The 15042-nt window shown below is 33.1% G+C and overlaps 1 protein-coding gene across 1 annotated transcript in view; it reads left to right on the forward strand.

The window, feature by feature from the left end:
- The first annotated feature begins 734 nt into the window (after positions 1–734).
- Positions 735–15042, forward strand: part of LOC127733905 (tyrosine-protein kinase receptor ver-3-like) — a 35463-nt gene continuing 21155 nt past the window's right edge. The window contains exons 1-2 of the mRNA XM_052243357.1: positions 735–888; positions 5515–5608. Of these exons, the coding sequence (XP_052099317.1) occupies positions 5515–5608 (94 nt within the window). The 5' untranslated portion in view covers positions 735–888. The remainder of the gene's footprint in view (positions 889–5514; positions 5609–15042) is intronic.

The following is a 15042-nucleotide window of genomic DNA, read 5'->3' on the forward strand; positions in this document are numbered from 1 at the left end:
AGTCTGAACAGTCACTTGATATATAGACAAGTCACATGTAGTCTGAACAGTCACTTGACATACAGATAAGTCACATGTAGTCTGAACAATAACTTGATATATTGACAAGTCACATGTAGTCCGAACAGTCATTTAATTCAAAGATAAGCCACATGCAGCCTGAACAGTCACTTGATATATAGACAAGTCACATGGAGTCTGAACCGTTAATCGATATATAGACAAGTCACATGGAGTCTGAACAGTCACTAGACATACAGATAAGCCACATGCAGTCTGAACAGTCACTTGATATATAGACAAGTCACATGGAGTCTGAACCGTCACTTGGTATATAGGTAAGCTACACGCAGCCAGAACAGTAACTTGATATATATATATATATATGAGCAACATGCAGTCGAGAAGTCATTTGGCATATAGATTTGCCACATGCAGCCTGAACAGTCATGAAAAACAATTATATGCAGTCTAAACAGTCATTTGACAAATGGACCAACACCATGCAACCTGAATAGTCACTTGTTTGTCGTTTAAGACCAAACATATATAAATTCTAAGTCGTTGGGCTGCTGTTTAATTAAGGTATGTCCCACATTCCCTCTTACTCATTCTGAAGTAGTCATAATTAATATTAACTATACATATAAAGTACTTGGATACAAGCAATCAATGTCCTCCAACATGTAGGATGTAAGAAGTGGATACTTAACTTTAGTTTGGTGTACTTTAGCGTATCATAATTACACATATAAAATGGTGTAAGTGCATATTTCCTGTTAAATTAAGTGTGTGTATTAGTCGCTTTGTTTGTCAAACGTTTGTGTTTCCGCAATATGACTTAAAAATGGAATACATGATTCTATTGTTGAATTAACAAACGCAAAAGTAAGTTATACAGACATATTTTGTATAAATAATGTTGATATCGCTATATTTTGCTATTCAATTACAAAACTGTATTGTAGCCTCGTTTACACAATCATCTAACTAGCTAAAATGTTTAACGCATTAACCTGTCTGAGGTATATCTACATTACATCTGATTGTGTTATTGAGAAGTCACACCAATTGCTGAAGATATGTGGACCAACAATTCTGACAAATACAAATACATACAAAAATGAATGGTCCTCTGATTTAGAAAATTCACGCAAATAATCAGTTTTCTGCATATATTATTTTTGAAAAACAGATTTAGTGGTCAATACTTGCACCAGGAGATATTTTAACTTTTTTTTAATATAGAAAATATTACAATTTACCGATTAAGTTAGCATTTTGTTCCAGTACAATAAATTTTTAACCGGTAAGGGGCCATACATTTCCAGACAATACTCTCAGACATACAAAAATAGGAAGAATCTTGTTTTATACAAACACACATACACGTCCAAAATTCCAATATACCAAACACTTGAGCATATAGACACATACACAAGTAATTCTCTTGTAACAAGCTTCATTCTGTATTAAAAGAACTTCACTCCAAAATACTAGTCTTATGTACGTCACCCCATGATGATGTATGCTTTGAAAGCCATATAAAGGGAAAAACTTACTGTTAAAGTATGAAAAATACAAAAACTCGTAATTAATGTATATATATGTAGGACTCTGAACCGCGATGGTACTCCGAACTGCGATGGTCAGACGCCGAAGTTGGCATTGTGACACTATCTTGTTTATCCTACGCCGAAGTGTGATGGTGGTAAAGCTGAAGTGCGATGAACTACACAAACTATATTTTCAATGCTTTTCATGTCGATGCAGAAATCAATTTGTTTGTTAGAAGCAGTTTTTCGGGATTTTTAAAGTTGATTAGTGGTTTCTACACTTTTAATACTATGGGAAACGGGGAGTGATTGGTGGATATAGAACCTTCTGTAACTTCTGTAGCGAACTTGTTTTCGAAATCTGTAAAATGATTTTTTTTACGTACGATGGAGCGTGGCCTTCTCTCAATACACACGGGTCCGAAGACAGACTCTTCGTGTTATAATATTACTGTGAACGCTGAACTCAGGTAAAGATAAAATATTAACGCAGAATTATGTTCACATGCAGAAAATCAACGAGAATGATCTCACATTTTATTTGCGACTGTAACTAAGGACTTACATAGACAATAACGTATGCAAATTTATCTACTAACTATTAAAATAATCTTATTCTCATAGGTTTGATAATTGAACATCTGTATATTTTAAACTAGCCATCATGCGTAATATAGACCATCGCACATCAGCGAACGGACCATCGCACTACAGCGTGGCCATCGTACTTCAGCGTCCCCATCGCACCTCCGAGTCCTTTATATATATTTATATATATAATAAGCAAGACTAAGCTAGACTTGGACAACTACGTAAACATCTAGTTTTTCGATGATACAATAACACTTTCGAAAAAGCAAACAGAACTAGACGCCAAGAACTTTTGGAGTACAAGGATAAGAATAAAGGAGTCAACAGAACACCTCTTGTACAAACTTACCATCCTGATTTTAAAAATGTGTCATCCATTGTTAAAAAGCATTGGAAAATTATAGAGAATGATTCCAATTTGAAAAAAAAAGTATTTTCCTCACCACCAGTCATGGCCTTCAGGAGACCTAAAAACATCCGTGACAAATTAGTGACAGCTGTATTAACAAAGCAACATACTCCGTCTCCCGGTTGCTACAAACAATGTGAGAGAAGGAATTGCTTATGTTGTAAAGCTGCCAATACTAGCAGTTCTTTCACCAGATCTTTTACAAAACAAAGTTAATTATACCATCTACACAAATTACAACTGTAAAACTCAATCTATGTATAAACATATACACCTGCGGCATTCAGTACGTGAGAGAAACAAGGGACCAATTTAATTTTCGGCTAAATAACCATCGATCATGGTACAAAACCAACAAAAACTGTCCCCTCAATAATCATCTCCGCTCAAAGAAACATCCTTTTGATAATGTTACTTTCCAAATCATAGAAGTAAACACTGAGTGGGACACCACAGCGAGAAGGAGAAGAGAAAACTTTTGGATCCACCATCTCCATACTTAAGAAACCTGATGGGCTTAATGAAAAAGACGAGAAAAGATACAGGAAAGATAAAGAATAACTTTTTACATTTTCTGGCTATCCGCAGATTTAAACATTACTTAATGTCTTTTCTGTAGTTTCATAGAAATAATATAATTGTATTATAATGTTGGAAAAAAGTTAAGATTTGTCATACGAATCACGAAAGTAATATTTTTCCTTGTACTGTGTGATTTGCTTTACAAATTGAGTTTTATTGGTTGCAAAGCAGGTATTCAGGGAAATACAACTTTCCATATATTAATTCTTCTGAATATCTTTTATATCACATTTGTTGCTGGATGTTTAGAGTCAATCAAATTCAACACAATAAAAAAATGCTACTTCATCAATATTATAAGGAAAACGACTGAATTTAGCAATTCGTAAAAACGTAATTTGACTGATGTAGTAATAAAAAGTGTTAAAAGAAATAAATTAAAACTTTTCCAAAACGTTTTTATGTGTTATTGATCCAGGAGTCACACTGGGTCTATACGATCACTCTTGATGTTAAGATGGTACAGAATTCTGAATTTAAGATATATCATGAAATCAATGTTTTATGACATGCATTAAGTATATAAACCACAATTTAAATCGTCCACTACCAACTTTATTATCATTTAAAGGATCGAACAGCTACTAAAATTTAAATATACACACTTGCATATATGTTCTTCGTAAATCAAAATTTATAAAATATTGAATATCAGAAGTTAATAAGAATTATGGAACATTTTTATCAGTATCTTATGATTATATTAGTAATTACGCATACAATCTGTTACAGTCAAAGGTTTTCATATCAAAGGTGATTCCCAATTTTTGTTCCAATTCTTTCCGAAGGCATCGACCTCACCTACAAGGATATAGCCACTCAAACTATAATACACACTGATATATTCCTTCAAATACTTCCCTCGTATTATATAATTGAGCAGACACTTTATTACACATCTAAATACACAAATTAACACACAATTTGGTCAACTAAATAGTAAAATTGCATGTCTCTAACCTGGGCAATTTCTGCAATACCTTGCATGGTTATTCCCCATTCTACCAGTATAAAGTATTTATACCTGTAAATTGTAATACAGGAAATGTATTTTGTCCAATTACGAATGAACACCCATTTAAATTTCTAGAAAATTTTATGTCGAAATTCAAAACAAATAATTATACTATATCATTTTTTGACTGTAATAAAATAATTTACATCAGTGTTAGATATTTTCCATCTTTGGGCAGTAGAATACAGTTATGACAAGACAGATAGCCCACTTCTCCCGGCATTCAATCATTATCTTTCTAGACTAAATGCAGTATTGTATATTATTTATTTTGTCCCCCATCTTACCTCAATTGAAGACAAAATAAAGATTTGAAATTTTCCACACAACTCTTCCAATCTTGCCATTATATTAATTTTGATCACTTTGATTGTCGGAAGTACCCCAGACCACTAGACGTACAACTTCTCTGTTTTTGTTTTAATAGCCGTTGTGTCCGAACACAAATTTATATTTTGGGCCAAAATCACTTATCCGAAGTTTCGATAGCTGTCTTGAAATGTTTTAAAGGAGGTTGTATACTGTTAGTAGTCTGTTGTTATTTATGTATTATTGTCATTTTGTTTATTTTCTTTGGTTACATCTTCTGACATCAGACTCGGACTTCTCTTGAACTGAATTTTAATGTGCGTATTGTTATGCGTTTACTTTTCTACATTGGCTAGAGGTATAGGGGGAGGGTTGAGATCTCATAAACATGTTTAACCCCGCCGCATTTTTGCGCCTGTCCCAAGTCAGGAGCCTCTAGCCTTTGTTAGTCTTGTATTATTTTTAATTTTAGTTTCTTGTGTACAATTTGGAGTTTAGTATGGCGTTCATTATCACTGAACTAGTATATATATTTGTTTAGGGGCCAGCTGAAGGACGCCTCCGGGTGCGGAAATTTCTCGCTGCATTGAAGACCTGTTGGTGGCCTTCTGCTGTTGTCTGTTCTGTGGTCGGGTTGTTGTCTCTTTGACACATTCCCCATTTCCATTCTCAATTTTATTGATTTTCTTGGAACCTCTTAAGGGAGACAATTTAATCTCAGTAATTGAAAATTGAGAACAGTTGACTTAACTCTTGATAATCATTCGTTTAGATAACAATATTCTACGCTGGAATAATATATAAGAAGTAAGAAATATTTTACACAAGTGGCATTTATATCCATTTCAGTATTTTAGAAAAGGTCCTCCAACGTCTGCTGCTTCGGATAAACCGAGGTCAAGAAATTATTTAATGTAAATAGTTGCAATATAGATGTTCAAATCATATTTGCTGGATCGTAGCATCGACAATGAATTTAGATTTCGGAGATGCAATGCTGAAATAATAAATATTTACATTTCTTAATCGTCAGTATCTTTTAATTTTTTTAGATGAGAGGATATACAGTCTTTTGTAAAGTAATGACAATTTCTGCAGTTGTGTATCTGCTAGGAGCCGAATTGATTGACGATCCTAAAGGAAAGGGTATGTTTAAATTTAAGCTAGTTTGTTTCTCTTTTCAATCGTATATATGTAGTAAAGGGAATAGAAAGGGAACTCTTACCTCACTGCAAGTTTAAGACGGCCCCTAGCACCGGTTTGAGCAGAATTCTTTAGTCCAGGGAATAGAAAAGAAACAAAGCGACTGATTGGTCCTATTCTTGAATTTTACATTTTCCACGGTATGGAAGGACCTTATATCCGTACGAAGCCTTAATAGAGAGGATATGGGATTTCCATCCATGACACAAATCAATATTACGCACAACAAAAAACACAAAACGTGGGAAATCTAGTGAACGTAAACAAAAACAAGTCACTCTTCTTCTGACAGATAAAATTGAGAATGGAAATGGGGAATGTGTCAAAGAGACAACAACCCGACCAAAGAGCACAAAACAGCCCAAGGCCACCAATGTGTCTTCAACACAGCGAGAAAATTCCGCACCTGGAGGTAGGCTTCAGCTGGCCAAAACAAAAATGTGTACTAGTTCAGTGAAATTGGACGTCACACTAAACTCTGAAACATATAAATGAACTAAAATTAAAAAACATACAAGACTAACAAAGGCCAGAGGCTCCTGACTTGTGACAGGCGCATACATGCGGCTGGGTTAAACATGTTTTTTGAGATCACAACTCTCCCCTATACCTCTAGCCAATGTAGAATAAACAAACACACGGCAATACGCACAGTAAAACTCAGCTTAAAAGAATCCGAGTACGATGTCAGCATAGGTAACAGAAGAAACTAAGCAAAATGACAATGATACATAAATTAACGATGGACTACTAGCAGTTACTGACATCCCAGCTCCAGACCTCAATTAAACTGATTGAAAGATTATGTCTTCATCATATGAAAATCAAGCACAATCCTAGTCGAGAAAATCAATAATAAAACAATGTACATTTTATAGAAATTATTTGTTAAACTGTGTTATTAGAAATATACATGCAAATACATGATGTTTTATGTTCAGTATTTAAAGAAAAATTGGAAAAAATCATGCACATACAAAATCTAAAGATATTTCGGATCGTTAATTTTCGGAGTGTTCCACAAAGTCCTTAGCATGTTACAATTTCCCAAAATATACATATTTTTCACATCTTAGTTTTCGAGTTCACCGGTCTGCTCTTGTCACATGAACATTCAATATAGAAGTATTGTCTTTTCGTAAATGTAATAATTTAAAAGACTGTCTATGCAAAAGATTAAGATGCATATTTTTATAAAGTAGGAGGTATCTTTTTACTATTTTTATACAACTTTAAGAAATGGTCGTCTCGATTTTTGTACATATATTTGCGGTCTTCACGATCTATTCACATTCGATGTTTACATCGGGATAAGGTCCGTTTGAATTTGCTTAGTAACTTAACCTCAAAAGTGTTAATCTTTGCTGCATATCAATCGATACCTTTGGAAGTTTTTCCCTGACTTTCTTTGATCTAGCTGCACATATATACGGCTAATTAGCATGTTCCAGAGAGATATACAGCCATGCAGTAAAAAAAAACTAATTGAAGTTGGTACTCCAGCTTTATACTTTATTCGCATAGCAACATTTTAAACCAATTTTATATCAATCTCTTATAGCCTGCTGTACTCGTGGTTGCTATTTAAGGAGGGAAATGATAACATTAAATGGAAGTTTTGTTATGATTTCAACTTATTTCTTTTTACTATTTACCAGAACAATTTCTCGTGAATTTATAATTGATAGCATCCTTGCTAAAATGGGACAAACATTGAAAAGATATACCAGTATACACTTCCGGTTAAAGATGGCGACGACCACTTTTTTTCTGTAAAGAACCCAAACAGCCACAACACAGCCTAAATCCTCATTTATAAATGTACATTAATTAAGAAGATACTTAAATATCAAAGAAACCACTAATTATGGCTAAACAAAACAAGGGCCTTCTCGACGATAAACAAGATGTAAACATACACGCATATGACCTCAGTTTGAACAGTGTGTACAATGACTATCCAAAAACAATGTTTACCTGATAAGCTCACTAAAACAACAGGGTACAAGGCGAAAGAACTCAAATATGATGTAGTTGATGACAATTACTACGAAGCACAACATGCACAAGCCAGCATAGTAGCATTTCGAGTCCCAGTAAACAAACTTGCCCCATACGTAAAGGGCCTCTCGATACTTTATTACGAAATCTATGATGGAAAAGACAAATTCAGAGTGAATTGGTATGATGACACATAACGTGGAATAAGAAATCAGGGGGAAAGAAGTCAATATGCATTGATATTTCAACACATGACATTCCGTTATTTATATTTAAAATAACTTTTCATATCAACACTGGGATTTTCCAAATTAAGGGGACCCACAAAGACCACTTTGTAACTAAGGACTTCCCCATATTGATAGACATTGTACAAAAAGTTATCAAGCATAACTCAATAGTCGAAAGCACACAAACAGAAACAGATGATCATGGAGAAGGGAGTGGTGATGATCATTTCGCAGATGAAACAACTGCAAAAACCCCTGTTGATACCTCTTCAAATAAGTCAGTTACTCAAGATTTTAATAACAACACAAACCAGAAACCTGTTTAATATAATTGCTGTCAGACAGACCCCTGCTCAATTGTTGTACCATATGACTAAGCAGAGTCTGAAAAGGTCAATACACTTATGCATAGTTTTGAAGATAAGTTTGCCTCAGCTTTAGAAAAAGTGTGTGGCCAACAAACTGCTATGATTTGCAAACGCATTGAGACAATTCAAGAAAAATGTTCACAGAGTATCCAATCCTATGAGACAAAATTTACTATCATGTTTGACAAGGTTAACACTGTAACAAATCAATGTGTATCTGTAGAAAAAGAAAACACTGAACTGAAATGTAAATTGAAAAACCAAACACACCTGAATACCCTCGAACCACAAGTTCTGAAATCCGATCTCGAAGCTAAATGCACCACTCTAAAGACCCAATTTGATAATCAGAAGGATATGCTTCACAAACTTAACACTGACATTGAAAAGATAGCTTCTGAGTTAACTGATAACCGAAAGAAAATTGACACCTTGTAAACCGAGTTGACAAGTAAAAATGATACTTTAGAAAATAAGAATAAGGAAATCATAAGCTTAAAAATGCACAATTGCAGAGATGACAGCACAGAATTTCAAGAAGTTCCTCCAAGAAAGGAAACAAGTAAGTCAAAACCGCACATTACTGTAATTGGTACATCAAATATAAGTGGTATCCAGGCAGAAAAGCTTTCAACCAATTTCACAGCTAACACAATAACGGCTTTTACTTTAGAATGAACACATAAGGAGATAAAGCAATTACCACAAGTCCCGGCCGTGCTTGTTCTTCGTTCCCTTACTGATGAATTACGCACAAAGGAGCCAAAAGACTATGCTGAAGGCATGACTACAATTAGTGATTCAACACAGGAACAATTTCCAAACTATAGTGATTTCTCTACCAATACCTAGAACAGACTCAGACGAGTTAGACTTCAAGGCACAACTTATAAGCGTCATGATCAAAGACCGTTTAAGAAAATACAATATGGTATCTTTTTGTGATAACTCCAATATTTCAAACAAAGGAGAGGCCTTGCCAAGATTTATAGATGAAAAAGATGGGTTCCATCTCACTACAAATGGGACCGCAGTATTAGCCTCAAACATCAGAGACACTATTGACAATATTTTAGATTTACCAAAACGCATACCGCGAAGGCAAGGATCGAGACAAAATAGCAAACAAGGCAGGGGTACCCCTTAATACAGAGGTCGAGGCAGTGGACGTGGCCGTGGAGGGTACAGACGAGATTAACTGCATATATATCATTTCACATAGTGTTTTTTTTTGTTGTGAAAAAAAAACCACAAGTTACTTAGATCTTAAATACTCTTTTTCATTATATTGTTTTTTTTTTTTATTTCTTTATTATCCTAATAGAGAACATTTAATACTTTCAAGAGAAAACCAAGAGTGTTTTATTTTGACATTAGACCGTTGGATTTCCTGTTTGAATGGTTTTACACTAATAATTTTTAGAGCCGTTTAAAGCTTGTGTTGAAGGCCGTACTTTGACCTATAATGGTTTACTTTTACAAATTGTGACTTGGATGGAGAGTTGTCTCATTGGCACTCATACCACATCTTCTGATATCTAATAAACCAGAAAATTATGATAAAACAACAGACCCTAGTTTGTTTGCTGAATTCAGAAATAATGACCTGATATTCCTAACAGAAACACATATCTGATATGATTCTTGTATCTCATTTGAACATCTTCAGTATTACCCCTTTGGTAGAAGTAAACCAAAGAACAACAGATACTTTGGTGGGTTAGATATTTTGATACGTAATAATATCAGAAAAGGTGTGAAATTTCAGAATGACGGTACATCTGAGTACCAATTGTTAAAACTCTGTAAGAAATTTTCAATTTTAAGATAGATATATATATCTGTGTAGTCTATTATGCCCCCGAAAGCTCAATTGAGCTTATAGAAATATTAGAAAAAGACATTATTGACAAATATGGAAGCAAGAGTGAGATCATCTTGCATGGTGATTTTAATGCAAGAAGTGGAACTGATTGTGATTTTATTGAAGGGAATAATACACACCACGTTTCATTAAACAATAACAATTATATTATTGATGATTTAAATGTGAGAAGAACCAGATGCGATAGTATTGTAGATTCTACAGGGAAGGAACTACTTTTTTTGTATTTGCAATCAAATACGCATTTCAAACGGGTGAATATTAGGTAATAATACAGGAAAATATACATGTTTTAAATACAATGGATGTAGTGTGGTTGATTATGTGTTAGCATCAGAACAATTATTTTGTAACATTTTTTATATGTGTGTATCAGATTTCAAGGCAAATTTTTCAGATTGTCATAATGATTGTAAATTATCATTTAAGATATTAGCATCATTTCAAAATCAAAATATTAATACAAATTTAAATGACTTTCCAACACGTTACATTTGGAATGAAGAAGACTTAATAAGTTTTCAAAACTCCTTTGCTCATCCAGCTATTCAAAACGAGATAAATGATTTCTTAACACAAGCTATCAACTTTGATTCAAATAGCATAAATCAAGCGACCAACAAAATCCATTCACTTTTTGAAAAAGTTTGTAAAATTTCTCTTAAGAAAAAAATCAAAAGAGTCAAAACAAAGAAAAAAATGGTTTGACCATGAACTGACATCATTAAAAATAATTGTCGACGGAAAAGCTGAATTAATGAACAAATACCATAAAGACACTATCATTCGTGGGTCTTTTTTTTTTTTAAATCAAATAAACAGTATGAAAAACTTAGAAAGTATAAAAAAAAAGAGTTTAAAAATTTGATCTTTGTATCTTAGAAAGCTTAGAAACAGAAAACCCAAAAGAGTATTGGAAGCTTGTAAACCTTCTTGTAATAAAAATTGTGATAAACCAGATAGTAATATTGACGGTGAGACTTGGTATAAATATTTTTGCTAATTTGGCATCTATTCCTACAGATAAACATGCTCAACTAAAAAAAATTGAAGAAAAATTAAAAATACTTGAAAACAAAATAACCAGCTTCACATTCCTAGATAGTAAATAAGGCATTTAACAAACTTAATGGGACCATAAATTTCGGTACCATAAAATACGTAAAACATTTACTAAATTCTTTCATAGATACAAAGATTTGATTAGTAAATTTGGCTGTACCTGTAGAAAACTGTTTAAAAACGGTATTTCACATCCTAAATTTTACGGTAATATTGTACTTAAAGCGCGGAAATCACTCTCATCGAACCTTTAAACAAACTTATTAGTAAAGGTTATCTTACCAATGTTGTAATTAGATCTTTGAATATAGTTTACATTGGCACTAATATCGATTTTGTCATCAGCAAATTAAAACATAACTAAATTTGTATTCTTTTCAAACGGGATGTATAAAGACACACCCACGTTCATTTTGAACTATAAAGAGGTTAAACTCCTAACTATCATACTGCCTGTCGATACATTTATTTTTGGCATTGCACAAGTCATGTCTTCTTTGACTGTCCATGACGTTAAAATACTAAATCCCTGGGATGTGTTTTAGTTGATTTTAGTCTCTGATGCATGATTTTTTATTATTAATTGTTTTTGACTTTTAACTAGCTGTCAACTCTCAAATCATACTTTCTTGTTTATTTGACCTGTTGATACAAATTGTAATGCTTTTTTGTTATTTAATGTTATTCAGGGTTATATCTGGTCTATATACCAGCTTTGATAAGTGTTTGGTATTACTATAAATTTTTCACTTCGTACTATGAACATCAAAATTATTTATTTTGTAAAAATATTTCCTTTCTCTATTTGAACTGTACACGTATACCTAACAACAAAATTATTTTCATTTACCTGTGTTTGAAGTAATTGCAAACGGCTGATATTTTTGTTCGAGCATATTATTTCACAGCGGCATAACATGTTACTTTTATTATTCTTCCCTTAGTTTATTCATTTTGTATTTACATTGTATCATAGATCAAATTTATTTGTTTAGTGTATGTTCACTGGTGTTAATATGTCCTTTGATTGAGTTAAGCCATTTCAGTTGACATTTTATAGTGTTTCTTTCTATGTTGTGATGTTACACTATTGTTTCAGATGAGGGTAAAGGTTTTGTACCATTAAAACGTTTAAATCCTCTGCAATTGTTTGCACCTGTCCTAAGTCAGGAATCTGATGTTCAGTATTTGTCGTTTGTTGGTGTGGTTCATAAGTGTTTCTCGTTTCTCGTTTTTTATATAGATTAGACCGTTGGTTTTCCCGTTTGAATGGTTTTACACTAGTAATTTTTGGGACCCTTTATAGCCTGATGTTCGGTGTGAGCCAAGGCTTCGTGTTGAAGACCGTACTTTGACCTATAACGGTTTACTTTTATAAATTTTGACTTGGATGGAGAGTTGTCTCATTGGCACTCATACCACATCTTCTTATATCTATTAAATCTGGTAAAAGACTAGATAATATTAACAACGAAATGTTTAAGGCATCTCGATTTCATATCAATTAAATTTTACTAAAAACTTTTTGATGCAGGTTTTACCTCTGGTAAATATCCCAATGAATGGTCAAAAAGTTTTGTCTGTCCAATTTTTAAAGCAGAAGATAGGAAAAAAACTGAAAATTACAGGGGAAAAATAGCCTTGGTAAACTATTTAATTTGATATTTAACAACAGATTTGATAATTCTTAACAGATAACCACATAATTCATGAAACTCAAATAGGATTTTCAAAGAAGGCCCGTACCTTAGACCATATCTTTGTATTAAGATGTTTATTTGAAAAATATTTGATATCTGATAACAAAAAATTGTTTACATGTTTTGTAGACTTTCGAAAAGCATTCGATAAAGTTATACACATGGGCATTATGTCTAAATTGCAGCTTTGTAATATCAATAATTATCTTTATAGAATATTGAAATCTATGTATTCAAATGATAGGTTATGTGTAAAAGTGGACAACAAAATGACAGAGTTTTTTTTACAGCAGAGGTTAGAGTAAGACAAGGCGATGTTTTGAGTCCTAATCTATTCAAGTTTTTTCATTAATGAACTCCCAACAATTTTACAAGAAAAGTCAGATTCAGTTTGTCTAAATAACAAGAAAATACCATGCCTCCTTTATGCAGATGATTTGGTTATTTTTTCAGAAACTAAGTTAGAGCTTCAAAACAAACTTGATATTTTTCATAAATATTGTAATGAATGGTGTCTAGAAGTAACCCACAATGAAACAAAAATATTTTTTTTAACAATAACGGTAGATTGTTACAAGATAATTTCCATATTGGGAAAGAAGACAGAATGTGTAAAGCAATATAAATAATTGGGCCTTATTATTGAGAATACTGTGAAATTTAAAATAAGGCTAAAAAACAGCTATTTCAAAAAAGCTTGAACGCCTGTTTTAAGCTGTATAGAGACTTAAAATCCTCAAGCCCAGGCATAAACATATCCCTACATTTATTTGATCATTGTATAAAACCTATAATTATTCTATACGGTTATGAGAATTGGGGTGTTATTAATATTACTCCAAAGAGAAAATCATTAACTCTTTTTGATATATTCAAGGATTGGGAGTCCGAAAATATGTTGCATTTCAATATTGTCGAGACTGAGCAATACAAATCTGAATCAGGCCATAAGAATTTTGCAGGCAGGAATACGTGGACGCGCTGTTGCTAGACAATTTCAAGTCAGAAACCCCTCTTACTATCCTTACAACAACGGTAGAGGCACACGGGATGTGTTGATGATCATCCATCACCAGATCAATAAGTTGTGACAGCGCCACGTCAATAAAATTTGATTACGCAACGTCATTTGCGAGACATGTTTTTGGTCGCAACGTTAACTGCTAATTAAGTTGTTGAATGCCATGGTAGACATTTTTTTCACACCATAAAATGTTTCCCATATACTGAACTGCTAAAGAATCGACCGCAGAAAAACATTTAAAGCCCTAATATTTAAACCACATAATTGCCAAAACACACTGTAATGAGTGGGATAGAGGCCAAATCAGAATGTTCAAAACACAGAACTGGTTAACCTTTCTTGTCAATCATTTATGCGTTGGTTACAGGCAGTCATTGCATTGACGGTAACACACCCATTGATATGGGGAAAACCAGGGTCTCAGTGCATACCACATGATTTGAACATTAAGCATGACGTAATCAATTCAACTTTCAAAATACAAACTTCTTTCGGACAATGGAGTAATGAATGAAATTTATTTCGCATATATTTATTTTACAAAAATCGCATATTTGAAAATGAGAATTAAAAAAATAATAATCTAGTGTTGCGCTTTTAAAGTCCGTCAGTAAATTTGTATCACTAAGATATTGAATAGTGAATAAGATATAAATGAAACAAAAAGAATTTATTAAGACTTAATTATCAGCATAAACATGTTTGTGTATCATGTGCCAATGAATGCATGCTGGCTTCCTTATACAAACAGATGTTGTTGGACCTGATCTACCACAAAACCATCTGTAACTTAGTGGGGAGAATCTTCACCAATGTTTCTCTTTAAACATTCGAAAATAAAGTATTCTTATAAATTAGCCTAAAGGTAAATGTGAATCATTGTTAAAAGACACAATTTTGTGAAACTTCCTCCACTAACCGCCACGACATAACCAAGACTGTTGAAAGTAGAGTTTAACACAGACAATCAATAAACAAATTAACCGAAGCCATGTTCTGTATCTTCATTTTCTTTGATACTCCAAAACACTGTCTGTTTTATTCATTTCTATTTATACCACAAAGCCTTGTCCTGTATATTCATTTCCTTTGAAAACATAGAGCCCT

The sequence above is a fragment of the Mytilus californianus genome, unplaced genomic scaffold, assembly GCF_021869535.1.
Source record: "Mytilus californianus isolate M0D057914Y unplaced genomic scaffold, xbMytCali1.0.p SCAF_3, whole genome shotgun sequence".
Classification (NCBI taxonomy): domain Eukaryota; kingdom Metazoa; phylum Mollusca; class Bivalvia; order Mytilida; family Mytilidae; genus Mytilus; species Mytilus californianus.